Consider the following 25,125-nt stretch of genomic DNA (forward strand, 5'->3'; position numbering starts at 1 on the left):
GTACTGAGACCTTTTGCTAATCAGGAATGTTCTGCATCGAATGTGAAACTTCAAACGCTTTCATCGCACCTTTTAACAAGCGTTAGTTTTTATAGTATATGGAATTAACATTACAATGTTATGTTTGTAAATATAATAACTTTCTTCAGATTACACCCAATCGCTGAGATATAATAAATAAAATGTAGAAGATAAGGTTCAATTTTGATAAGGGAAAAAGAGAAGTCACTTAAAATTGACTGTGTCTGTTGAAAGCTTGCGCATTTATTATTATCAGTCGCGTACGCACGCTTCTTGAGACTTTTCCTTGAGATTTTGACTCCCGAAATGTCGACTTGGTTTGAAATAAATATGGTTTTATCCTGTAAAATAAATCCCTATGGTTGTCTGGTGTCATCGCCTTGTTGTAATATAATTCTTTGTTACGTGGGTGGCATATTGAAATATTGTTTCATAATTCTAAGAAAGAGGAAACAGCATTCATTATCTTGTTTACATATATAGTTTCAACTAAAGGGGATTTTGATGTTCCTACAGTGTTGTCAGGTCTTTGGTGTGTGAGAAAGGTTAGCGGTTCAGTTTTGACCAGCTTGACTAACAGAGTGCTTGACAACACTGCACTAAAGTTTAAACTGAGAGAGGGAAACGTATTTTCTGTAGCCCCAACAGTGAAAATTAGCTATTGCGTATGTATAGAAAAATGGTTTTAATTTCAAAAATCGGCTACATTTATGCCACATTGAAATAGTAATTATGCTGAAAAAATATGCTCAAATGATATTTGCCTTGGTATATTTATACATAAATTGAATTTGATTACTTTTATAACAGTTTCCAATGCAAATATTTTAATTTCACTCTATGATTAACATGGGCTTAATTGCATTCCACTTTGGAGTGTTATAACTCTGGGTTCATAAGCGATACATGGACATCCTTTGATTATGTCATAGTCCCAATTATCCCCTTTCGAAAGATGTTAAATACTTGGGGTTTTATCAATTAGACATCTATTAATTAAGCAAAATGGTCAACAACCAGAAACTTAAAACGAGTTGTTAATCATCATCCATATCGGTTAAATAATTATTAAAAAGAACTTTGATTACTCTATTAGTAATTGAATTGATACGAATAAGCGCTTAGTGATGTAAATGCAGGTATTAAAGTTACGTATTTTATTAAATACACGATTCGGGTGATTGGCCATAGGTTTCTTAATTGGTTTTAATGTGACATTTAATAATTGAACATCCCGGTATTTCTGCATTGTCGAATTGAAGACGCGTAAGGTTTCAAATATTATAGGCGAAGACAGTGTCGAGATGAAAATAAAAGCAGTTCTTCGGTAGCATTAGTGCAGTATGGAATAAATCGACATCTTTTCGAGATGCAATAAATATTTCAGTTTTAAAAATATTTGAAATTTTTAAGTAACAAAACTTAATTGAACATAAATTTCACATTACAAAGTATTTAAACTACCCAAACATTTACTAGGTCTACTCCTCGAAACAGTAAGGACCGCGACTGTATAACTTGCACTATGAAATGTCCAATAATAATTATAATAGTAAAGAATATTATAGGGTATTCGTTAGAGTTTTAATATATAAAACACTAATTGAAAGGTGAACTATAGAATATTGGCATCTTTAGCCAAATCATGGAACATTGATTTTTCATTTTTCATGAGAGATTGTGGTGAGTCGAATTCCGCAATTCGGCCCTGATCTAGAACCATCACCCTATGAAGAGTTAAAAGACAACCAATTAGCCGCATTGTTCAATCCAGTTTAATTACTGGATATACTAACTTATTGTAGTCCAAGATGGTGTTTATTCTGTGCGCGATGGTGATGATGGTAGAGTTGGCGAATTCCTTCTTGATGGTCTCTTGAATGAGATCGTCGGTGTCCATGTCGACCGAGGCCGTAGCTTCGTCCAAAATGAGGATCTTGGTGTTCCTCAACAAGGCTCGAGCCAAGCAGACCAACTGACGCTGACCGACGCTCAGATTCTGCCCTCCTTCGGCCACAGGGTGATCCAGCCCATGCTCGAGTGATGCCACGAAGGGCTTCAAGTGCGAGTGTTCTAGGACGGCCCACAATCGCTGGTCGTCATGTTGGCCAAAGGGATCCAGGTTGAGTCTGAGCGTGCCCGAGAAGAGGACGGGCTCTTGGGGGATGATGGTCAGCCGCGATCTCAAATCGGACAAGCCCAATCCCTCCGCTTCCACTCCGTCTATGACGATCTGACCACGCACCCCCTCGATGAGACGGAAAAGGGCCAGCGTCAGCGATGACTTTCCTGCTCCTGTCCGACCCACCACGCCCACCTTCTCTCTGGCCTCGATCCTGACATCTATGTCCTTCAAGACCAAGTCCAATCCTTCTCGGTATCTGGTGCTGTAGTCGCGGAAGATGATTTGTCCTCGTTGTGGCCAGTCAGATGGAGGTTGACATTCTGTTTTCTCCCACTCGGCCTCAGACTCCAAACGACAGTATTCGTCAACTCTTTCTATAGAGACGATGTTTGATTCCAAACCCGTGGAGGCGGCGGTGAAGATTTTCAGAAATTGCAGGAGCTGTGATTTCAAAGTATTAAATTTTAGTTTATTAGTAGAAAATAAACATTTGTTCCTCGTGGGAGAAAAAGCTGCGAAGTTATCCACTTGTGGAGTGAGACATATCAGCCTGCACATCTTGTTTGCAACTGTGTAAACAAGATTGTCAAGCTGATATTCCTTACTCCACATGCGTGCCAGTTTCCTTTTTTTTAGGGGTCGTATCCGTAACTCCGAAACTAAATGTGTTAGACCCTGTGTTCTTTGACAATTTTCACTCAGTCTGACCCAAAGAACAAACCCTTAATTTATGACATACTTGTGAGGAACACTTCGTACTTAATTTAACGGCCGAACTATCTTCTATTGTTTTAGGAATAAAAAAACATACAAGAATGGCAGAAGTAGATGTACCTAACCTAAAATTAAATCGTCGCTAAACTTGATACAGCGATATCAAACTCCTACAAAAATTCCATCTAGAGAATTTCTTTGTTAATTTAGTAAAGTTCTATTGGTCCTTTTTTGTATCGTCCCACTTTAGCGACGTATCAAAGTTAAACGGAAAAACAGCGGAGATTTCAGCTTGTGGAAAATAATTTGATTTATTCTTCATTTTCTTACCCGATCGACATTAGCCAATATCAATCCTACAAATTCAGCTGACAGAGTCCCTTTGCTCAAAATTATGAAAATTGCGGTGCAAAACATCAAGCAATTGCCCAACATATTGTAGCGTACTGTCAGCCATCTGCAAAGAAATTTAAATTTATTTAATTGGAGTAGCGATTTGGAATGCCCGCTTCTCTTTTCATGCGCAGAGCTTTGAAAGTAGTGTAGTTGAAAAAGCTGTCGCTTCAAATCGAAAAAGGCGCAATAACAAAATTGAATGAATGAGATACCTTTGCGCCATGCTCATCATGTAGTTAGCGGCGGTGCATTCGTCTATCAGTTTGAGGAAGTGTCGTTCGAAGTTCTTTCCAGCGTCACACGCCCTGATGACAGTGCTGCCAGCCACTGATCCTCCCACGTGCGAAAACAAGAAGGAATTTCTCAAGCTTGTTATTCTCTTGAATTGACGATTGCTCGACATCAAGAAACGCTGCAAAAGACTTGTGGGTCAGGGACAATTTATACTCATACGGGACAATCGAACAATGCGAAATTCTTCATTTAGAGGACGAGTTTAAAAAAAATTCTACACTTCTACAAAATATTATAATATACGTTTCACAATTCCTTTTAGGACTCATCGTCAAACTGAACTTCAAACCCTTTCTCGTGCCACAATTTTTTGAACTATCCAAGCTGTCACTTTCACCAATTCCCTTTACCATTGCAATCAAAATCCACGGAATCGCGTGCACTGCCTTTTCGCATGCATAACACTAAATAACTAACTAAATAACTGGGTATCATCGCATTACCCTCTAGGTTATTACATAACCTCACGGAGTTAAAAATCATATTAAATTTTTGGTAACTTTAGGGAATGACGAGTTGACGACCATAATCTTGACTATGTTTTTTAACTCTTTGTTTAACCACGACAATTAACAATTGATATTGAATGGCATGTGGAAATCGAGTTCCTACCTGAAATGAAACGTATCCAACGACAACAACAATGCATGGGATTATGAATAATGGTAAAAATATTGCAATTCCTAATGGAAAAACCATCAAAAAATGCAATCCGCTATTGGTTGATCTTAACATTGTGGGTAATTGCTGGTCAAGGGCATCGATATCTTGGGAGAAACGATTGAGTATCCTTCCAACAGGGGTAGTGTCGAAGAAAGACATGGGAGAGCGAGATACACTGTCGAGCATTTTCTCGTGTAGAAAGTTTGCCGCTCGTAGACAGCGAAAGTAGTTGACGACTACCAACAGAAATACCGTAATGGCTTGGTTTAAACCAAGAACGACTAAGACCGTTATACGAGTTGTCTTTAAGTCTGGATTCGCTTTAAAATCTTCCTTGGAGTCCGCGCACCACAAAGACAGCCAGTACACTGACGTGAAATTAAAGACTACAGAACTGAAGCATGTTATTTGCGAAATCGCGAACCACGTTACGCCATAGGCTTTAAAATATTGCTTGTATTGTGATACGGATATCTGAAAATGCCCAATAACATTTTAGTTCTCAGAAAGCCAATGAAGTCCAAAATTCCCTCGTATGTAGAGTACATACACTGCCTTTTTTCAGCATCTCTTTTGTCATGAGTTTTGCCTCATCTTCATGTGAGATTTTTCCTTTGGATGCAAGATGAAATTTCTCATCTTTGACGTTTAACGTACTACAAAAATTTCATTACCAAAATTAATTGATAAATTAGCACTTATTTAAAAATAAAATGGCTGTCTTAACGAACAATACACGCCATGACGGTTGCCCACAAAGCAATTTGCTTTTTTATTTTGTTCAGTACACGCTTAATTTCTATGACTTTAATAGCGATTTCCACTGACTGCTCCAAAGAGTGCTCTCAGTGTCAGGATGACGTAACTGCCCTCAGCGAGTTTTGGAGAGAATAGTTTCGTCAGTGGAACACGATCGAGAGGTCAGAGCGCGCTCTGAATAATCAAAATTGGCGCCGGAGACGAAATTGCAATAAAGTGTGTATATCTTGACGCAAATGGGCCGAAACCAATTAATAGAATTAACATTTCAATTAATTTTCAAAAAATCTATTTTGAATAATGATCGACAACGTCTCTGATATAATTATTGGTTTTAGGAAGAGGCGTAATATCTTTAAAGTAATGATAAAACCTCGTATTCTTCATCTTCAGAACTTTAAGAAGATGATTCCAGAAATAAATAAGCATAAGCGAGAGCCTGTCTTCTATGAGATACCCCATGGTCCGCCATTTTAATTTTATTACGTCATACTCGAGCACCGTCGCTCCGTCGAATTTTTCAGAGCACGAAAGAGCAATTCTCGGGCAGTTTTTGGGGTCAGTGGAAAACGCGATTCTGGGCGAGTGTTGCACTCGTGTTCCCAGTGGCGGACGAAAACGCGCCGAGAGTGCACTTAGAGTGCTCTAGTGCAGTCAGTGGAAATCGCTATAAGCTTTTCTACTAAGAAGTTGTACATACAGGTTGAAATTTACTCACGACTGTTCTTCTTTGTTTTCCTCGCTCATGTGTAGCGCGAAATAATCTCTAGCCATACCCTGACGGCTCATGATTTCGTCATAGGTTCCCCTCTCGATGATTCGTCCGTTGTTCATGAAGGAGATCTCGTCCACTTCTCGGATGAAGCTCAAGTTGTGCGTCACCAAAACTCTCGTCTGTAACAAATTGAAATAATATTTGTAGCGCGTGCGAGGATTTTTCGAACAGAAGCAATTTTCAAAAGCGATCGTCGACTCGTAAGGGTTAACAGCATAGTGTAGTTTGATCACTTTTCTAGCCACTATAACTGAAGTTGCTCCGAAACGACACGTCGACCACACATTAATGGATGCTAAGCGCTTTCGTAGAAAATATAAGAGTGCTAGTTATTTACTTTCTTTTTAAGTAATCCCTTTGGTCCGAGGACTTCGTTGAAGAGATGTTTGGCCACGTGCGAATCAACCGCCCCCAACGGGTCATCAAAGAGATATACATCGTCATTTCGATAAATTGCTCTGGCCACGTTGACCCTTTGCTTCTGACCACCACTCAAGTTGATACCCTATCACGTAAAATTACTAAACTAAAGCATAACTGGCGAAATCAACCGTCTATGGAACTGTGAATAAAATGTCGCTAAATGGCAGTGCCGTAAATCGGAGACTTATTGCGAGGTCAACTAGTATTCGGCTAAAATGAAAATAGTTCATACTCTTTCTCCAATCTCAGTTTCGTCGCCAGCGGGTAGCTGGTCGAGGTCTGGTTGGAGGGCGCATGCGCGTATGACGCTGTCATATCTTTCCTTGTCCATATCGTCGACGAAGAGTATGTTCTCCTTGAGCGAGGTGTTTTGTATCCAGGGTTGTTGAGTGACGTACCCCACTATCCCGGCCACTCTCACCTCCCCCTCCGTCTTCCGCATCTCGGAAACCAGAGCGGACAAGAGGGAAGACTTGCCACAACCCACTGGACCCACCACGGCCACCAAGGAACCCCGAGACACTTTCAAATTGATGTCCTGAAGAGACGCCGCTGCCGGATCTTCAAGGTTCCAATGAAATACTCCTTTCTTAATCTCAATTGCTGTAATTTGTTGTTAACAATTGGTCAAAATTGACCATTGTGAGTGGCTAGTTAAAAAATATGTAGAAACAATCTAAAAGCGACTTCAGCACTTTAAGCCATTCCTTCAAAAATTGATTATGGCACTTACCCTAACAATATCCTTAATTATTAATTGGCTTACCATATAAGACGTCGCTAGGCATCTGCTCCACGTAATGCTTGGTTTCTCCACGACTCAAGAAGTTTGCAATTCTTCTTACCGAGACGTGTGTCTGTAAAGAAATTATTGGTGAATTTTCGCCATTTTGAGATTTCGTCTTAACTACTATTCTATTTCTGTACGATTAAAATCCAATGACACTTAATATCAAAAGAATATTTATATTAAAACCAAAAGTCTCTATTGGGATATAGTGCCAGGTCATACCCATATACCCAATTTGCTACCTCTTTTGTTATATTACAATTACCCTTGATAATGTTCAAAAATTTTGTACCAAAAAACGCAAAATAGTTCAAATTGTTCCGGAGTCAAGATACTTTCGTATTTTTAACTATCGGAAAATCGGTAATTTAGTAGCAGATAATAGCACAGTTCTTACCAAAACAAGGGTATTTACTAAATCCGGAAACGTTGCCATTGACGTCGCTAATAATCGTACCAACTGAAAGGAGACGAAAGCTTTCCTCGAGGTGAGAACGTTGTTGTCGTCAATTAATACGTACATGGCGAAACACGGTGAAGTAATCTGCATAATTAGAGACAATATGGAGGTAAAAGAGTATAAGCCATGAAGATTACTTAAATAGAAAGAGATGACGTCAAACAATAAAACCCGTCTTCTAATTTAGTTTTGAGTTAGGTCGGGTTAGGTTCATTTTGGTTAGGGTTCAGGTTCGTTTGAGTTTTGTTAGGTTCACGTTAGTTTAGTTAGACTTAGTTAAGCTTTGTTTTACTTTGGTATGATGTAAACTATAAAAATTGTTTAGATTTGACAACCCACGAATTACGCCCTGCCCATATACTAAAATTACCCCTTCATGAGACTTCAAAATAGTTTTTGGTCAGCTTCCGGTGCACGAATTGTTTTTTAAATTAAATTCCTTGTGCTCTGAATAGTCATGTGATACTGTTATTTCACGTGACCCTAGCGCAATGATACCGCTTGGCGAACAAACTAATGCGGAGCTGAATTCTCTACACCTCTATGTGTCTCCATCATCGATAATAATAATCCACCACTTGTAATTTTTTACGTTCGTACCAAAAGTGGTATCACAGTAGATATAAATATGTTTATTCCTTGTAAGAAGCCTTGTTTCTTCATGAGTGCAGTTTCTTTCTTCCTAATTTCAAGAACGATTCTCTGGAATGACTTTTCCCACGCGTACAACTTCAAGACTCGGATTCCGTTCAAGATTTCGCTCATCATTTTCATTCTGTTGTCCTTCAGCTTCATCAGCTCAATCTTATAAACGAGATAATTTAAGAGACCATTCGCTGCTAACATTTCATTGATGCGGGTTCTACTGGAGACTGTTGTTGTGGTGTTTCAGTGGGACAACATTTACCTGCAATTCTTTGTATTTCTTTGTGCTGAGATAGTTTAGTGGAAGAAGAATGACAATAGGTACGATGCCAGCAAAGGCTGAATATCCCAGTTCTTGATACATAAAGGCGAAACACAGTACGGTTTGTACCGGGACCGACCACAAGAGGCCCAGTTGCGGCGACAGAATTTGGAATCTGTTAGTGTCGACGTACATCGTGTTCAGTATTTGGCCCATTGTCAAATCACGTCGATCGCAGCTCGTCAAACGAAATGTCTGTTTCGACAAAACTCATTAATGAACTATCGTTCCACTATCACCATAACGCTAACTTACTTTTTTGTACAAAATGTGCATGGTGGCGGATTTGAGTCGCAGTCCTAGTTTGCTGTGGAAAATAGCACTGCCTTCTTGCAACAGAGATTGCGCGAGTCCGGCCACACCATAAAGGCAAGCGTAAAAAATTCCCTTCCATAAAGGATCTTGGCTCATCGAGTAATCAATTATGGAACTGAAAACGTATGTGTGTAAAGTTGTTAACTCGGTTGCAAAGTTTACTTAATTCATTGCCAACCATTTGCAATCTCAACCTCTTAGAATTAGTTTTAAAGAACATTCGGATTAACGCGACAGACCCATAGAAACAGAAATTATTGTTGCTCGTGTGATTGGACCTTTCTCTAAGCTTCAGTATGAGCTAAGGACCAATTGACAGCGTCGAAGCAACTTAAATTCACACTTTAAGTGAAAACCATGTACAATCTCGATCTTTTTATTTGAATTTAATGTTATAGTCTTGATTTACCGTCCATCAATTATCACTTATGACGTTTATTATATGGTTGAAATAGTGAAATTGTTTACCCTGTCAAAAGAGCAGGACCGATAGAGACTACGTCGGATAGAAATTGTAGAAACAGTCCAAGAATCAGGAAAGGCCCGACTGTTCTCAACAAGGGCCAAACGACTAAATCGCTTTTCATTTTATCGTCGTCACTTTTGGTCTTAACTTCTTTGGGTTTCCAGTGTTTTTCGAAAAGGCGTGAGACAGTCAGCGCTCGATCCGAGTCATTCAAATCAAAGACATCCGATGGCTCCAGGTTTTTCTTCCAACCTTTCCACAGGGCGCTACAATTCGTTTAAAATTTGAAAAGATAAACATTGTTAGTTAGAAATAAAATACCATGAGACGCTCTGTAATAACTTCTTAATAACGCAAGAACGGAAACAGATTTACCTGGTAAGCCATGAATGAACCACGCGTGAACAAAACGATGCTTCATCTTCCCTGGATTTCTTAATGTTTTAAAATAATCATCTTTTTGTTAAGGGATTCTAATAGAAAAATATAATTTATATGGGAAGTTTCTGATAAGTTTGCCATGAATTAGAGGGTGTGGTCTTTGTGTTAGACTGAGTGAAACGAGTCCAAAAACATGGGGTACGGGCCCCCATACATTGTCAGCCATAACAAGGAAATTGGCACACATATTGAGTAATACAAATCAGCTTAACGTTCTTGATTTAGGGCCCAGGGTTTGGGGGGCGCGTACCTCCGAAACTAAATGTTTTAGATCCCATGTTCTTTGAAACTTTTCACTCAATCTGACCCAAAGAACACATTTATGGTAAACTTCTCACAAACACCATACACTGCCCATTTTCCTTCATTACGAGCATGAGTTGGGAACTGATTGAGGATCTTTACTTAACTAGTTTCTTAACATACTTGTTTATCGCGTTCCCGTAATTGACAACAAACGAACAAATATGAGCGCAATATTCCTTTTGTAAAAATGTGGAGCGTTACCATTTGGACTTCCATTTCGTACGAATGTTTTCCGTATTCCGTAGAGGTGTCACTCAGTGCGTGTAATACCAGGGTAACTACTACTAATGGGTAAATTACCGACTGAATTACCATCCCAAAATAGTCAACTTTATCGTTCTGAAATATTTCACGTTTTAATTTTAACGTAATAATAGTGTAAAATGGAAAGAAAACCTTGGCTTACTTGTAAATAGTATTTCATGATGGTGGATCTCAGTGTGATTGTTTGCGTTAGTGTTAACAGGAACCAGAAGCATGTTAGGATTCCCGACAACACAGTCTCACTCCCTCTGCCGTATATTAGGAGGAGTAACGCCAAGAACTGCAACACGCCAGTTCAATATATTTCGTCAAATCGTTAGATATGGAGTTATTAAAAATGTCTTACGTAAGTTCCAAATTCAAGAGCCACGGCTAAATTGTCAACGACTTGAAAATCAGCAGAGTGTATTTGTTTACCAAATTTTAAGACGCTAATTGCGGCCAACAACAAAACCAAGAGCTGAAAACACAAACCAAAACTAGTATCTACTCTTTAGGAACTTTTAGGACATTCGCTAGGTTATATATTTGCCAAAAACGTGCTCATCCTGGACAGTGTAATTGTTGTGGTACAACGATGATAATTGGTCAACTAAAACTTACACTTTTCATAATGCAAAGATGAGAACGACGGACACTTCGTCGCTCGGACTTGGCGATCAACGCGACTTCCATCGGGAGGAACAACCAGAGTATGGCGCATGGCACCCAGACCAGGATGGTCTTTTGAAAACACGGAGTCAAGTCCGGATCATCGGTGTGCCATGTCAAATTGGCGTCCTGTTGAAAATAATTACATACTTCATTATTAAATGCAATTAATAGAGTGATTTATTTCTTAACATACCCAAAATGGAGATTCGCAAAAGTCATCCAAAATGGTGAAACCCATTTTTAGATGATTAACGCTAAGATTTATTTAACAGGCCATTCGCTGTGATCTTTTCCTACGACGAAATAATCCTTTAAAAGTTCTAAACCACCGCATAAAACTGTATACAGTTCAGACCTTGATCGAGCCTCACTCGCATAACACAAGTGGTTTTCAGAACGAATTCGTCTACATTGGAGCTAAATAAAGACATTCGATAAAGCTGTTCTTTTATGAACTATACATTGTGTCGTTAATATTGGCGTGAAGATATAATAATCCTTGGATTGGTGATTAATTTATTTAATAATTTATCATAGAACTAGTAAAGATAATCGAATCCTTATATGAATGGAAGAATTCATTTCAATTTGACGTAAGATACGATAATTCTTAATCTCAAATTACTAAAAAGAAAACCATTTCAAGGCTGTAAACCAATGCCAAGACAGTAGGCCTCGAGGGAAGTCAAAGATTTTACAATAGGACTTATTTCTGACCCTTTTGATCCTTTGGGAAGCCCATATTTACCTTCGGGGGCCCTTGATACGTTCCTACTGTGGATAATGGGTAATTCCTGCAAATTGAGGCCTCAAAATTTAGTGGTTCATATTAGAAATAATTCCATCAAGATTATTTCATTTCAGCAGTAAGTTTTCAAAATTCTTCCTTTCCGAAGCAGTTGATGATGTTATCAATTTTTTCGAATATACATTGACAACGTGTAGAGGCAGTACAATCCTCTGTACTGAGACCTTGTTAAACGCGATCGAGTGTATTGCACCAAAAATAAAACTCAAGGTTTCTCACTTTAAATGCTTTCATCTCACCTTTTACCAAGCGTTAGTTTTTGGATATGGAATTAAGATAATAATTCATTGATGTTATGTAAATGTAATAACTTTCTTCAGATTACACCCAATCGCTGAGATCTTTGAAATAAATTGTAGAAGATAAAGTTAAATTTTGATTAAGGGAAAATAAAGAAGTCGCTTATAATTGATTGTGTCTGTTGAAAACTTGGGCATATATTATTATCAGTCGCTTACGCAAGCTTCTTGAGACTTTTCCTTCAGTTATTGACTCCCGAAATGTCGACTTGGTTTGAAATAAGAATGGCTTTATCCTGTAAAATAACCCCCTATGGTTCACAGGTGTCATCACCTTGTTGTAATATACTTAATTCTTTTTAAGTGGGTGGCATATTGAAATATTGTTTCATAATTCTAAGAAAGAGGAAACAGCATTCATTATCTTGTTTACACGTAGTTTCCACTAAAGGGGATTTTGACGTTCCCACAGTGTTGCCAGGTCTTTGGTGTGTCAAGAGATTGCGGAGAGAAAGGTTAGAGGTTCAGTTTGAATCAGTTCTTGATCAACTTGACTTGCAGAGGTCGTGACTACACTCCACTGAAATTTAACCTGAGAGACTAATTAAATGTTATTTATTTTGTAATAAGAGATCGTTTATTCTTTTCAATATTTATTTCCTTCTATATTTAGAAAAAGCAGCCGTTCTTTTAAGGTATAATCAGTTATGTTACCTGAACTTTTGCTTTAACATAATTAGCGTTCAAAAGGTAGAAAACGTTATTAGTCCGGCTTGCTCAACACTTTTATTGATCATGGAAATCTTATACATATTTGAATATTTCCCCGCACTTGTTTCCCAGGGTTCATACAAACCTGGAAAACCTGGAAAAATCAGGGAAATAAATAGTTGACAAAAACCTCAGGGAAATTTAGAATTTTTAGTAAAATTCAGGGAAATCAGGGAAATTTGCTTCAAACAGTGGCCGAATAATTAAGCAAAATGTTCGTAAACATTCCCTCCATAGGATTAACATTACACTATATATGGAGGCTCATAACTCTGGTTCTACTGGAGATACGGGGATGTCCTTTGAGTATGTTATAGTCCTATTTGCCCCCCTCTCCTTCGTTAACATTTGCTCCATAGGATACCCCATATACGGGAAAAACGTGGAAAACTCAGGGAAATAAATGGGGAAAAAACCTGGAAATCTCAGGGAAATTTGTTTTTCAAAAGTTGTATGAACCCTAGTTGTTTCCCCATTCTGAAACGAAATGGCGCAACGCGAAAAACTTCAAGCGTACGTTGTAATGTCGTTCTTACGAATAAAGCCGTAATTAAATGCATAATTAAACATACGGTATTGATTGGGCTTTCGAAAAAAATATCACGGACCTTTACAGTTCAGAAGGGCTTCGTGGAGCGAGAATGTGTGAAAATAAGACGCTTATCGTTGCCATCCGTAAAGTAAGGACCATGAAGTTATTAAAAAATTCTATTAACAATAATTAATAATCGTTTCTCGTTTGTATCTTTTTAAATCAATTTCATGGGTGATAATAGCACATATCATTCCGATTTCGGAACAATAGCGAAGGGATTCTCGAATATAGTGGAAGGGACTTCAATATCTTGCAATTTTTGGCCCACGTTCTACATTTCAAGTATTTTACACGGATTTGATTTTTCATTTATCTTATGGCGAATTCCAATGTACTGCTCTGAGATCGCTCGCGATTTGCTCTATTTCGCCATCAAATCCGTCAAAAAGCGATGAGATTGGTCTCAATTTGACGCGTCATTTAGATTTACCGAGCGATCCGTAATACCAAAGGTTTGTAGCACTTCTCTTCGAGGGAAGTGTACCATCACAAAGCAATATAATTGTTAGTTTGTAACGTGATTCTTCCCAACATCATTTTACATTTGGATTGCACAAGGTTACTAAACCGAATGACATACGCCATGTAAATAGTTCCCTCATCATTACTCTATTAGCGCTTGTGCTGATTTTTGCCCCACGTCAAGACAATCAAGGTTTGTGCCTGATTGATTGCTGAGAATTTAGTACCAAACAGTAAATATAGAATTCACCCTGCGATGCCCATCTAAAGGGCATGAGCCTGGGAAGAATCCTGTTACATTACTGAAGTATTAAGAGGATACAGGGTGTCTTCTATACAGATCGGCTCCGAGAGGAACTCTGTCCGAGCGCTCGTCAAATGGAAGATGAGAATCCAATCCAAGGTAGAAGTGATCTCGATTTAAATATGGAACACCCAAAATATTTTCAGAGCACTTCTAGCAGTCCAATGGGATTCGCTATTAGCGACCTATACCATAAATCCTATAGACCATTTTCATTCAACCTAATGAGTTTTTTTGAATCCTTATCTTAATTGTTAGTCTTAGAGTTATTTTTAATATAGATCAGTAAATTCATGTATTGTCTACTCAATGTAGGTTTAAAATTACAACGCCTGCAAATGGCAGGTGGGGTGGCTGTACGGTTTCGAATAAACGTTGCCGTGGACTAATAGGAATGGTAGTGGAGAAGGTATCTGGATTTTGAATAATCTTGTCGCACAATCAATAGGTGGGGTAACGAAGCGGTTAGCGCTTTCGGTTCGCAGGATGAGTGTCCCAGGTTCAATCCTTGATTAAAGCTTGAAGGAGAGAGGGATGAAGTGGAGATCCCCATACCTGTAATTTTGTCTCTGTACCCCCACCTACGGAACAGCACCGAAGTCCTTCCAACATCCTCAGTCGTACAGTACGGAACTGTAAACAACGCCCCCTCTTTATTAAAAGTACAAGCTAGCTCTCATACAAATACAATTGCAACACTTAACAATCGCCTACCGAAGGATGGGACATGCGCGAGGTACACTCATTTATCTCTGATCGTAGCACAAGGTGAAAACCTTTCCGCGTAGAGTTTGCAGTTCTCTCTCCACTTGTTGAAGTAGTTTTCCTCCGCGTTGTTACCCCGTTCCGACTTTCCAATAAGGGCGAACGAAAATACTCATCGCTATCTTGACGGTGTAGTTAGCAGACTGACAACCCGGGTTCTGTTTATTTTTTGCGTAAACACCGACTGTTTTTAGTTTTACGCTCCTTAGAACTGAAAAACTTCTCATTGCGGCTGGGCATCTTTCTTCGATTCATTCTTCCCCATTTTTTGGTGTGACCTATTTTTTCGAGCGAAACTGTAATATGGCCGGGGCCATCTTGTTTAAATTTAAGTGGAGACTTACGATATCACACCGCCAATATGGCTACCATTCGCGGCGTGTTATTTAAATTTCTAACCCTCCTTACGGGATTTGGAACTTTCCGTGACAACGGCAAACCCCGCCTTAAGATGCACAATATGTATTGGCAGAGGCTAGTGAATGTATTTTTAAATTCGAATTTTGATGAGGTATAGTTATTTTAATGCAATTTAAAAAATGTTAACATTTCTATGTTCTCATCACGTATCGACTTTCAAAACGGAAACCATTTTCAGAATTCGGAAAATTTTCATCGCCTGCGCTGTTCACATTAAAAGCATTGCTCATAATAACTTACTATATTGTATAACATATCCGTGTTTCTGTTAAATACTTAGAAAGCGGATATGGGCATTTCATCGATAAATATATCACCAGATCGCTCTGCTTTCCTTGATTTTTCTTGTCCTTATTTGCAAGATGTGGTGACTTTCGTTACCAAGTCACCCAACTTTTTCAGAGTGTCAAATGACACGTTTCTAATTGAACCATTGCAAATTCAAGTATAATAACGTTGATTTTTTAACATAAATAGATCAAATCTTAGGATAAACTTAAGTAAATTTCCTTTTGTCTCAGGCTTGGATATTAATTTTGTGTTTCTTGATTGGTATAATTTTGCTCGTGAAATTTGCAACTTGGTTGTTCAAGGAAAAAAATATGTTATGGTATTGTGTGAAAATAATGTTACGTCAAGGTGAGAATATCAATCATGAATAACAGCATAAATTTATAAGATATGTTCCATAAGTATGACACGTAATGCTATCTGGGACTTACAGCTCGAGCTAGTTCGAGAACGACGGAAGCGAGAATTGAAGTCCTACACTCGGTTTATTTTGCAGTACTTCCATCTTCCTATTTAGTCTGAACGAAGCCTTTTAAAGCAGCGCCTGACCAGACGTCGATTTACGAGAAAATCTATGACCTACGTCACTTAGATACAATCTCCAGTTTGTAACCAGTGACAAACTTATGGAACATATCTTACGAACAAGTTATTTCAGAAGAATATTTACCGTTCTGTTATAAAATCAGGTATTGAAAGTACGGAAAGTCCATGGAAATCCACGAGTTGAGTCATTGTCGCTATGAGCATTTTAATTTTTGGAACGGTGGAATCTTTTTACGGTTCTTATTTGACTTCCGCTACAAGTATGGCTCCAGTCACTTCACCAATCGACAAATTCGAACAAATTATCCACTTAATCAAATCAGAAAGTTACTTTATCAGTTCGTTAATAGCAACCTCGTTCCAGAAAGGTTTACTGGTAAATTTCAGATCTACTCATTTACAACCAATAGTTACAATTTAAAAGGGCAACAATTTTGAATTTAGAAATCAGACATCGAATATTTTAAGTTATTCTCAAATTCGACTAACAAAGCCGGTTTCAAATTACCCGTAACGGAAAAGGAGGCTTTGCAAATGGTTTTAAATGAAAAGTACGCCTTCATTTTCCCGAAAACAATGATCGAAACCAACATCATGAGAATGGGATTGCCACTCGAAGCTTTTCATTTTGCTACTGAAAATTTATACATTGATCACGTGGCCATTGCTTTTCATAAGTCGTTTCCGTGCAAACATGGCATTAATAAATGGTGTGAATCATCAAGATATGTTCCATAAGTATGACCAGGGATAGATTTAATTTTAGAAGTAAGAATGAAGTCTAACGGTTAGTATTTACTTCAGTTATTCTGACTCATAGCCCAACCAGTATAGAGCCCCTCCCTCCAACACTTAACGAAAAGTTTAAATCATATCTTATTGGCTGCTCACTTAAACTACGTTTTGATGACGTTGCTGACGGGGACGGCAAAAAATACGTGGTTCCTTTCTTTTTACCTCTGTCGCTATGACGCGCCTCTTCTTTCATACCCCTCTGTCCCTTGGAAGGGGCTTCGGAACTTTGACGCGCGCCCACAGTACTAGTACTGTTCTCCATTCCTACTTCTAAAATTAAATCTATGCCTGGTATGACTTTGCCTATGCTTTGTAATGCTGCTGAGAGACTTACAGCTCGAGCTATAGTTCGAGAGCTACAAGCGATAATTGACTACGCTTGGTTTTGCAGTCCATCTTCCTATTTATTCTGTACTAAGCCTTTGGCAGCGCCTCTGCAGGCGTCGCGTTACTTCGAATCTATGACCCACCTCGTGACCTCCCTCACTTCATGACAAGCTCTCAGTGTCCAGTGACAAACTTATGGCCAACACAACTTATGAACTTATGCTTGAACTAACCTCGTTTTCAGGTTAAATGTTTTATCGTGTTCTGGATTGATACAAAAATGGGAATCCGACGATTTACGATTTTTGTCGATGGATAAAAATATTACGGAAATAGAAAGGAGCAACGAAATTAATTACATCAAACTGGACGATCTCAAATTAGTATTTTACATATTAGTAGCCGGGTGGATCTGCGCAAGCGCCTTACTAATCCCACAGATTATAAGGTGGCTGGTACGTGCTTTAGATTGTTTCAGCTAACACACTGATGAAGTGAAAACCCAGCTTAAGTCCGCTATAGACGGTTCATTTCCTTAATATTTTGAATGGAAAATATTTTACTCCTTGTGCGCAGACGCTAATGACGTTGCTATTTTATGACCACCAATTAAAAAATGGCTTCGGTTTTATATTAACGAATTACTTTGAAGTTAAGAAATACATTTTTAATTTTTTTGTGTAAATTATTTTATTTAATTAACATGGCTTGGAAATAAAGTAACTTTTAATTCTGGAGTTTATTTTATTTGACTAAAGTATCAATCAGACTGAGTTAAAATCATAGATATATATACGGGTCTAGATACCCTACTGAATCGGGGAAAATACGGAGATGACAGCTAGCAGTCGACGCGATTTTCCCGGGGGAAGATACCTAGTGCGCCATCTATCGCTGAACTTTAAAAGCTAAACAATTGGATAAATAACTTTTGCCAGCGGGCGTGCTGATGCTTTGCTATTGTATTTGGTAGTTATAATGTTATTATTTGGTTTCGAGGTGGTAAACAAACTTTTAATCATACTTATGAAAAGATATTGCTTTTCCAGAAGTTGATAAATTATGACAATGTGTGAAAGAACAACTGTTAACCATCTTTAATGCCTTATTTCACTAACATTTCATTAAAAACACTACTTCTTTTACATAAAAACAATTTATTTCACTTAAGAACATAATTACACGTATAAAGGAGATCAAAAATACGTAAAGCTATTTGAAAAGTTAAGCCTAATTCGAATTTCCCGCGCTTTCCATATTTGAATTTTTCGTTTTTTTTGTTTCTTGAAACTCTCAATAGATGGCGTTTGGATCTAATTCCCCCGCCGTAAAGCGTCGACTGCTAGTTCTCACCTCCGCATTTTTTAAAGGGCCTAACAGAGGGGAAGTGTATCTAGACCCGTATATATATCTATGGTTAAAATCCCGAGACATATTCAAAAGCATTGGCTCAAAAATCACCGTACACGCGACTCGTTTGAAGTCGTCTGCTCTCACGCCTGATCAGGGAAATGAACTTACCAACGCGACCGAAAGGAAAATAATGAGACGACCGACGGGAACAAAAGATTTTGCTGTAGTCTCAATGGGCCTTTAAAGACTTGACCATAACCTGACCGGGACCCACGGTGATATCTTGTTTTATAAGTCGTCAGGTGTGAGCAGCCTCGGAAGGAGTTGAACGCCTGGGAACGCTGTAACAGACACACAGAAACGTCAAGTGTTATACCTCTCATATCGTCACTCGGAGAGGTAAAGATGACATTAATTATCTCTCCATTCAAAACCATGTGACACTTTCAATTTTCAGTGTCAGAAAAGTAAAATCAGAGGCTGAGAGGCTTAATATATTGATTGAAAATAACAGAAATTAAAAATAAATATGACGCTTGTGGCAATTTTCTCTATCGTTCGGGGCAATTAAAGTTTCGGAAAACTCACCAGACCGGCCAATGTTTTGTTTAATTGCGAGAAATTTCGCAAGCTGTGTTCTGGAAATGCGTGACAACATTTTCATTTATACGTTGAGAAACGAAGCTCTCGTTCAATAGGCCACTCCATTAATAAGTTGCAAAGAAACCAACACCATCAGACGGAGGCCGAGTTCATAACCAACTCGAACTGATGCCTTCAGCGGCGCTTATTGGTGCCAAGAAGGTGACTTCCGCCTCCCCTGTGGCGTTGCACCTCTTCTGGAATTCATGGAATAGTCAATAAGGCGAGTTACAGAAAACGTCCTAAGGCATGTTCTTGATTTCACAGCGGAAGTCGGCCTTTAAATTTTAAATAGGTTTTATTTTTATTATTTTTTATCTTTGACCGAAAACTTTAATTGTATATTTGTGACATGAACGTTGGCGTGACTCGTAAAGCCGTAACTATATTTTATAAATTAACCAATAATAAAATAAATAATTAATTACCTAGACTTTGTAACGGTTCTATGAAACCTTTCCGAAAAGTACCGTAAGTCTTTATTATTGTGAAGGATTTCGTTGAGCGAGAATGTGTGAGAACAAGACTTTTACAGTAACCACCGTTGACGTAAGGACTTAAAAGTTTTAAGGTGGAATTCATAAACGTAGGACGCAACGCAATTTAGCGGAAGTTTGCGCACGACGCCCTGCCTTTGCCTGTACTAAATTGCGTTGCGTCCGTCGTTTATGAATTCCACCTTTAATTGTTTCTGATCACGTGTTTAAATACATTTTATGGCAATAGCACATTTCCTGGCGATTTCGGGCGAACCATGACGGGAATCCCGAATTTCGTGGAAGGGATTTCAAAATACTGGAATATTTATCTAAGCTTCTGTTTTTCAAGTATTATACCAAACGTTAATAGATAAAAACAAAAAGTATACTTTATTGAAGTTTCCTCGTGCCATGTAATATCAGAGCCCCCTTTTACTCCCTCTGCGTATGAATACCTCCACTACCGTAGCACAGGGATCATGCGTGAATATAATAGCAGCTCCATTACCAAGAATTAACGTTTGGATCGCCACCATAGAGCACTAAAACCAATTTTCTGTAAACCTCTGACCCCTAAAAAGCACTTTTCTGATTGGTTGGTTCGTGTAGGGGTTGAGAGTAAGGTCATTTGCTTCTCATTCTAAATGGCGTCTACAACCAAAGGCTAGGGACTGTGAATGAAGTATTCTTTTAGGTTTTATCTATGAAGTTTTGTTATACCTATAAATATTCAAAAATGTTTAATGTTTCACATTACTTTTATTGAGTTTTTTTACCGCTGTCTCCATGTTTAATATTTTGATTACCGTATGGAGGCAAAAATTATGATTGAAACAGAACAGTATATGTTTTTGTCAATGTAGATATGAAATTGTAACTCCGTCTGATGGCCAATGGGGATTGTGTAATCTAAGGGCCAATCATTGCACTGGACTTGTGGGAATGGTTGCGCGAAAGGTACGCTTCCTTCAATTTTGCTTTAACACTATTACGGACCTTGCAATAGCAGGAAAACACTAGATTATGGTAGCGTTACTATTGACCTGAAACGGTCAATAAGCTTTCCAACGGTAACCTGTTTCATAGCGGCTATCCACCCTCTATGGGTCGATGTAAAGGCATTCAACTGGAAATAAGCCACACGCTTACTGTTTACATAAAGTTTAGATTATTATTGTTATTTAGCTATTTATGTTCCCTCAATAATAGTACTTGAAGAAGGGTGACACTCTGTATCTTCGTAATATTTCAGTTATGTAACATGATTATCCCCATTGTTTGCTCTCCCGCTCATTAAACTTCAGATGGGCATCGCACCGTGCTATGGTCAATTCCATAACTGTTTGGTATTTACTAAATCGTCAGCAATCGATCCACAAACCTTGATTGTCTTGACGTGGGACAAAATTCCTTCCACAAGGGCACCTTGGCAAATTGATAAGCTCTGATAGAGTATTATGATGAGGGAACTATTTATTGCGTTTGTGATTCGGTTTTGTAACCCTGCTCCAAATGTTGGGAAGATTCACTTTACAATTACCCCTCTTTGTGGTACTTTTCTCCGTGGTTCATTGGTTACCTTTTTGGTAATTTCTGTAATTAAATTCTTAGGAAGCGGATATAGGCATTTCAACAATAACAATAACCACAAATCGAAGACCTTTCATTGATTTTTCGTACCCATATTTCCAAGATGTAGTCACTTTCGTTACCAGAGCGCCCAGCGTTAACAGAGTGACCAATGCCTTGTTTTTCATTGAACCTTTGCAAATTGAAGTATTATAACAATGACTTTTTAACAGAAATAGATGAAATAAATTTGCATTTGTTTGTAGGCGTGGCTATTAGTTTTTTGTTCGTTAATTGCTATAATTTTTCTCGTCAAATCCGCAAATTGGTCTATGAAGCAAAATCACGTGTTATGGAATATAGTGAAAATAACGTTACGTCAAGGTGAAAATATCAACACTAGTTGTTATTCAACAAGAATTTTGAACATTCTTTCTCACAAACAGGGATTGAAATTACGAGAAATCATTTTAAATCCAGGAGTATGGTAGTTTTCTCGATAGCTATTGCGGTTTTTGGAACAATGGAAACACTTTATTGTTGTTATTTGACTTCGGCTACGAGTTTAGCTCCGGTCACTTTGCCAATTGACACCTTCGAACAAATGGCTTGGTTAATCGAATCGCAAGGCTACGTTGTCAGTTCGGTGGAAGGAATGTCTTTCCAGGATACTTTAATGGTAAATTACACGTGGTTTTTTTAAATTATAATTAAATCAGCTTTAATTAGCTAGGAATTGGTTTAAAGCTGCTAGAAAACTAGAAACCAATCTTGCTCTTAGTTTGGGTATTAATGAAAAAACACCAGCAACAATTTAAATCACCATTAAAATTTAGACTTCTGACATCGGATATTTCAACATATTCGCTAATTCGTTTAAAAAGGCTGGTTTCAAATTACCCGTAACGGAAAAGGAGGGCTTAAAACGGGTTTTACAAAAACCATACGCTTTTATTATGACGAAATGCATGATCGAATCTACCATCCTTGACATCGGATTACCACTGGAAGCCTTTCACTTTGCTACTGAGAATTTGTACATTGATCAAATCGCCATCGCTTTACATAAATCGTTTCCTTGCAAAGATAAAATCGATAAAAGTAGTTAACCACCTAAAATATGGAGAGTTAATTAGGTCATTTAATTGGGTCGCCAGCCTTCTAGCGCGCTAGACTCGCGCGTGTATACTCGCGTGAGTTTAAAATGGGGGAACACCGGTTTTTTATCCGGGGGGGTTTCTCTGAGTTCGTTTATTGGTCGAGAGTGGGGGTCGCCAATTGATTAGGTCTTTGTTAATTGGTTAAGGGCGGGAACTTCTTTAGTCGTGACGTAATCGTCAGATAGAGTTTGTCTGATAAGACATTACTCTCTTTATCTCGGTTATTCGCCTTGAAGAGAGCAGTGACTTCTAATGGATCTCTTCTTACACACTATGCGTTATATAGTGACGTATCAACGATTCAAAGGGCGCGAGGATTTCCAATATATGGTCGCGTATCTTTTAGATCAATGCACTATGTATACAATATGTTTCGAACACCGAGTATCTGAAAGTGGGAAAATCGCTCGTGTTACTAAGAAATGCACGATATATGAAGATAAACCTCCTGAACATCAAGATATCGAATACCAGAATCAGGTGGAAATTTTGAAGCGATTAATATTTGATAGTAGTGACATTATTTTGGAGGATTTACATGACGGACTTTTATTTACCCGATTGGGTCACGGTATAAATCAAACAAGAGTTAAAGCCCCGGAAACGGATTCACCGGCGCCATTGTGTTTAGAAGAAAAAGCCGAATTTTACGGAAATGACTTTATAAAATGTTTACGGGAAGAATTGAGGAAATTAGGGACTCTCGATAGTATCTACGAGGAATATTTATCCTTTTTATTTCCCGGTAGTCGTTAATGTAATCTATTCTATAACCGTCAATTGATTAGGTCTTTGTTAATTGTTTAGGGGTTTTTAGGACGTGTCTGTACTTGTCTTTAGTCGTGACGTAATCGCCAGACTTAAGAGAGTGTTCGCTTATGTATTATCTGTTAACGTCTCGAATTTCACTCGAGACAATTTTCTTTACTCCTACATATTATCCGTTACTCGGTCATTGCGCTAGAAAGATATTACTATCAGAAAATTGACTAAACAAGATGTCGCGAATACGTTTAATGGTATTGACAGCGCTGTGTTGAAGAGAATCCCTATTTATCATATATAATAACGTAAATAAAGGCTTTTTTCGGCGATAGGACAAGTTAGTTATAAATTGTCGATAACAAAATTTAGCCCTATGGTTATAAATGAACAAGTTGGATAAAATAAAGAGATATGGTTGAAGACTTGGAAAAATAAAAGATGAAATTTAATATCACTGTATATGTACAGATATAATGATGAAAAAATAAAGGCGTTCATCGGCGATGGGAAAATCTTATAAATTGTTTATAACTAAGTTTAATCTTGACCCAAGGTTTAACTCGAACTAGTTGGATAAAACTAAAGAGAAGCAGATATGGTTGAAGGTTTAAAAAAAATTAATATTATTGAATCCATACCCCCACAGTAGCGATAATAAGTAATATGACTCCGCTTAAGTGTAATCAGAAAGAACTATTCATACCCTTACATTAAAGGATAGATATCTTTGACTTAAAGCTAGAAAAGACAACGCTCATTTAATATAAAAGATCAGACTTAAAGGACGATATTCATTCGTACCGAAAAAATACTTTACTAACAATTTGCGATAACACATTTCTATAAAAAGGTGAGTACTTTGTACTTTTCAAATGGACTGGAAAATTTAGTAAAAGGGAAATAGTTATTTTATACAGCGAATCAAAGTAAGAGACCGAAATGGAAGAAGAAAATATAATAGAATCCCCGAGAAAAAAACAAAAAATAGAAGACGTTAAAGTAACATCTTTACAAGATATCGCTATAAATAATTTAATGCATGTTTTTAAATATAAGTTTCATAATGAAAGATATTTTAATTTTAACGATGTAAAAAATTTCATACCGAAAACCTTTTGGGGACACATAGAATCAGTCTTTTTTAAAGCCGCCGAAGTAGATAAACATCGAGCACCTGGAACTTTCGAAGATTTGGATATAAGTATATCAAAATCGTCTATAGAGAGAGAAATAGTGTTCGACGAATTCAGTCCCTTAACGTTCGAAGAATTTGAACTAGTGCATCGCAACCGGATAGAAACGCCACCATTTATCTTATCAAATGAACAAAATCATTTACATTACCAATATTACGTAAAAATATGCTATTGTGGTTGCCCGCAAAATTATAGACGAATATGTCCCGCTTGCTATTTTCATCATAGTTTAAACGATTGTTTAAACGCTAAATATGAACAAGTAACTGATCACTATCAGGTTAATAGTAAAGACGTGCTACGCAATTATATCTGGAACTATAATAAAAGCTGGTGTTCCAACTGCATTTTACAACCATTATTCTCATTAAAAGATGCTGACGATTGCGAACAAACTACAGATTGGCATAGTCCCTCAAATAATTATCCCTTCGAACACGGTTTTATCGGGGAAGACATTAACCGTAACACTGTTCCAAGACCTACAATAGAAGATGCGTTCTAACAGTTAATCACTCCAACATGGTGCTATTTAAATATCTTAACAATGGATTCATTTTTACGGTTCGAGCCTCGTAACCAGAAAAGGTTCCATTGAGGAGAAGGAAAAGGCCTGGGTTTTATTATTGGTTAGTAACGCCCATGCCTTTTCCTTTTCCCATACGGTTCTATAATCATCTCTTCGAAAACGGTTTTATCGGGGAAGATATTAATCGTAACATTGTTCCAAGATCTAAATAGAAGGTGAGTTCTAACGGTTAAAATATATAAAAGCACGGCATTAACGGATGAAATTCATTCGTGT

General features: G+C 37.9%; 3 protein-coding genes across 10 annotated transcripts; 2 read left to right on the plus strand and 1 right to left on the minus strand.

The window, feature by feature from the left end:
- Positions 1–696: 696 nt before the first annotated feature.
- On the minus strand, positions 697–11,071 carry LOC149709392 (ATP-binding cassette sub-family C member 1-like). The gene is made up of 21 exons (XM_089864022.1): positions 11,027–11,071; positions 10,783–10,959; positions 10,526–10,639; positions 10,322–10,459; positions 10,036–10,254; positions 9,544–9,602; positions 9,171–9,434; positions 8,643–8,817; positions 8,328–8,582; positions 8,021–8,224; positions 7,358–7,504; positions 6,937–7,027; positions 6,403–6,773; positions 6,085–6,252; positions 5,691–5,866; positions 4,764–4,869; positions 4,163–4,687; positions 3,469–3,668; positions 3,191–3,317; positions 1,818–2,587; positions 697–1,748 (listed from the first exon to the last, which is right to left on the minus strand). Exons 1-21 carry the CDS (start codon positions 11,069–11,071, stop codon positions 1,637–1,639), a joined length of 4,443 nt encoding a protein of 1,480 aa, XP_089720148.1. The 3' UTR covers positions 697–1,636.
- On the plus strand, positions 8,535–18,572 carry LOC149709393 (uncharacterized). Of its 8 annotated transcripts, none has more exons than XM_089864789.1 (5): positions 8,535–15,642; positions 15,719–15,836; positions 16,178–16,410; positions 16,479–16,744; positions 17,401–18,572. In XM_089864789.1, exons 3-5 carry the CDS (start codon positions 16,231–16,233, stop codon positions 17,636–17,638), a joined length of 684 nt encoding a protein of 227 aa, XP_089720915.1. In that variant the 5' UTR covers positions 8,535–15,642; positions 15,719–15,836; positions 16,178–16,230; the 3' UTR covers positions 17,639–18,572. The 8 variants fall into 8 exon arrangements, with proteins under 8 accessions (XP_089720915.1, XP_089720917.1, XP_089720919.1 ...); XM_089864791.1 differs by having other exon boundaries at positions 8,535–13,901; positions 13,952–15,642; positions 15,719–16,410; XM_089864793.1 differs by having other exon boundaries at positions 8,535–13,698; positions 13,805–15,642; positions 15,719–16,410.
- Position 18,573: 1 nt separating this feature from the next.
- On the plus strand, positions 18,574–22,331 carry LOC149709394 (putative glutamate receptor). The gene is made up of 9 exons (XM_089864778.1): positions 18,574–18,908; positions 18,967–19,446; positions 19,584–19,700; positions 19,878–19,978; positions 20,494–20,587; positions 21,242–21,406; positions 21,466–21,583; positions 21,646–21,878; positions 22,036–22,331. The coding sequence occupies exons 3-9, from the start codon at positions 19,662–19,664 to the stop codon at positions 22,306–22,308; spliced, it is 1,023 nt and encodes a 340-aa protein (XP_089720904.1). The 5' UTR covers positions 18,574–18,908; positions 18,967–19,446; positions 19,584–19,661; the 3' UTR covers positions 22,309–22,331.
- The last annotated feature ends 2,794 nt before the right edge of the window (positions 22,332–25,125 follow it).

Source organism: Phalangium opilio, unplaced genomic scaffold, assembly GCF_054372755.1.
Source record: "Phalangium opilio isolate 3A_F unplaced genomic scaffold, DU_Popi_V2 ptg000013l_1, whole genome shotgun sequence".
Lineage (NCBI taxonomy): Eukaryota > Metazoa > Arthropoda > Arachnida > Opiliones > Phalangiidae > Phalangium > Phalangium opilio.

Excerpts from the sequence above, each read along its gene's own strand:
- LOC149709392 (XM_089864022.1), bottom strand. The coding sequence starts at position 11,071 with ATGGGTTTCACCATTTTGGATGACTTTTGCGAATCTCCATTTTGG. Across the intron at positions 6,774-6,936 it reads GCCTAGCGACGTCTTATATG|CAATTGAGATTAAGAAAGGA; the intron begins GTAAGCCAATTA and ends AACAAATTACAG. Across the intron at positions 4,870-5,690 it reads GAAAACAAAGAAGAACAGTC|TACGTTAAACGTCAAAGATG; the intron begins GTGAGTAAATTT and ends AAATTTTTGTAG.
- LOC149709393 (XM_089864788.1), top strand. The coding sequence starts at position 16,231 with ATGAGCATTTTAATTTTTGGAACGGTGGAATCTTTTTACGGTTCTTAT. Across the intron at positions 16,411-16,478 it reads CGTTCCAGAAAGGTTTACTG|AAATCAGACATCGAATATTT; the intron begins GTAAATTTCAGA and ends TTTTGAATTTAG. Across the intron at positions 16,745-17,400 it reads AAACATGGCATTAATAAATG|GTTAAATGTTTTATCGTGTT; the intron begins GTGTGAATCATC and ends CCTCGTTTTCAG.
- LOC149709394 (XM_089864778.1), top strand. The coding sequence starts at position 19,662 with ATGTGTGAGAACAAGACTTTTACAGTAACCACCGTTGAC. Across the intron at positions 19,701-19,877 it reads TTACAGTAACCACCGTTGAC|CACATTTCCTGGCGATTTCG; the intron begins GTAAGGACTTAA and ends TTATGGCAATAG. Across the intron at positions 21,407-21,465 it reads TTGAACCTTTGCAAATTGAA|GCGTGGCTATTAGTTTTTTG; the intron begins GTATTATAACAA and ends ATTTGTTTGTAG.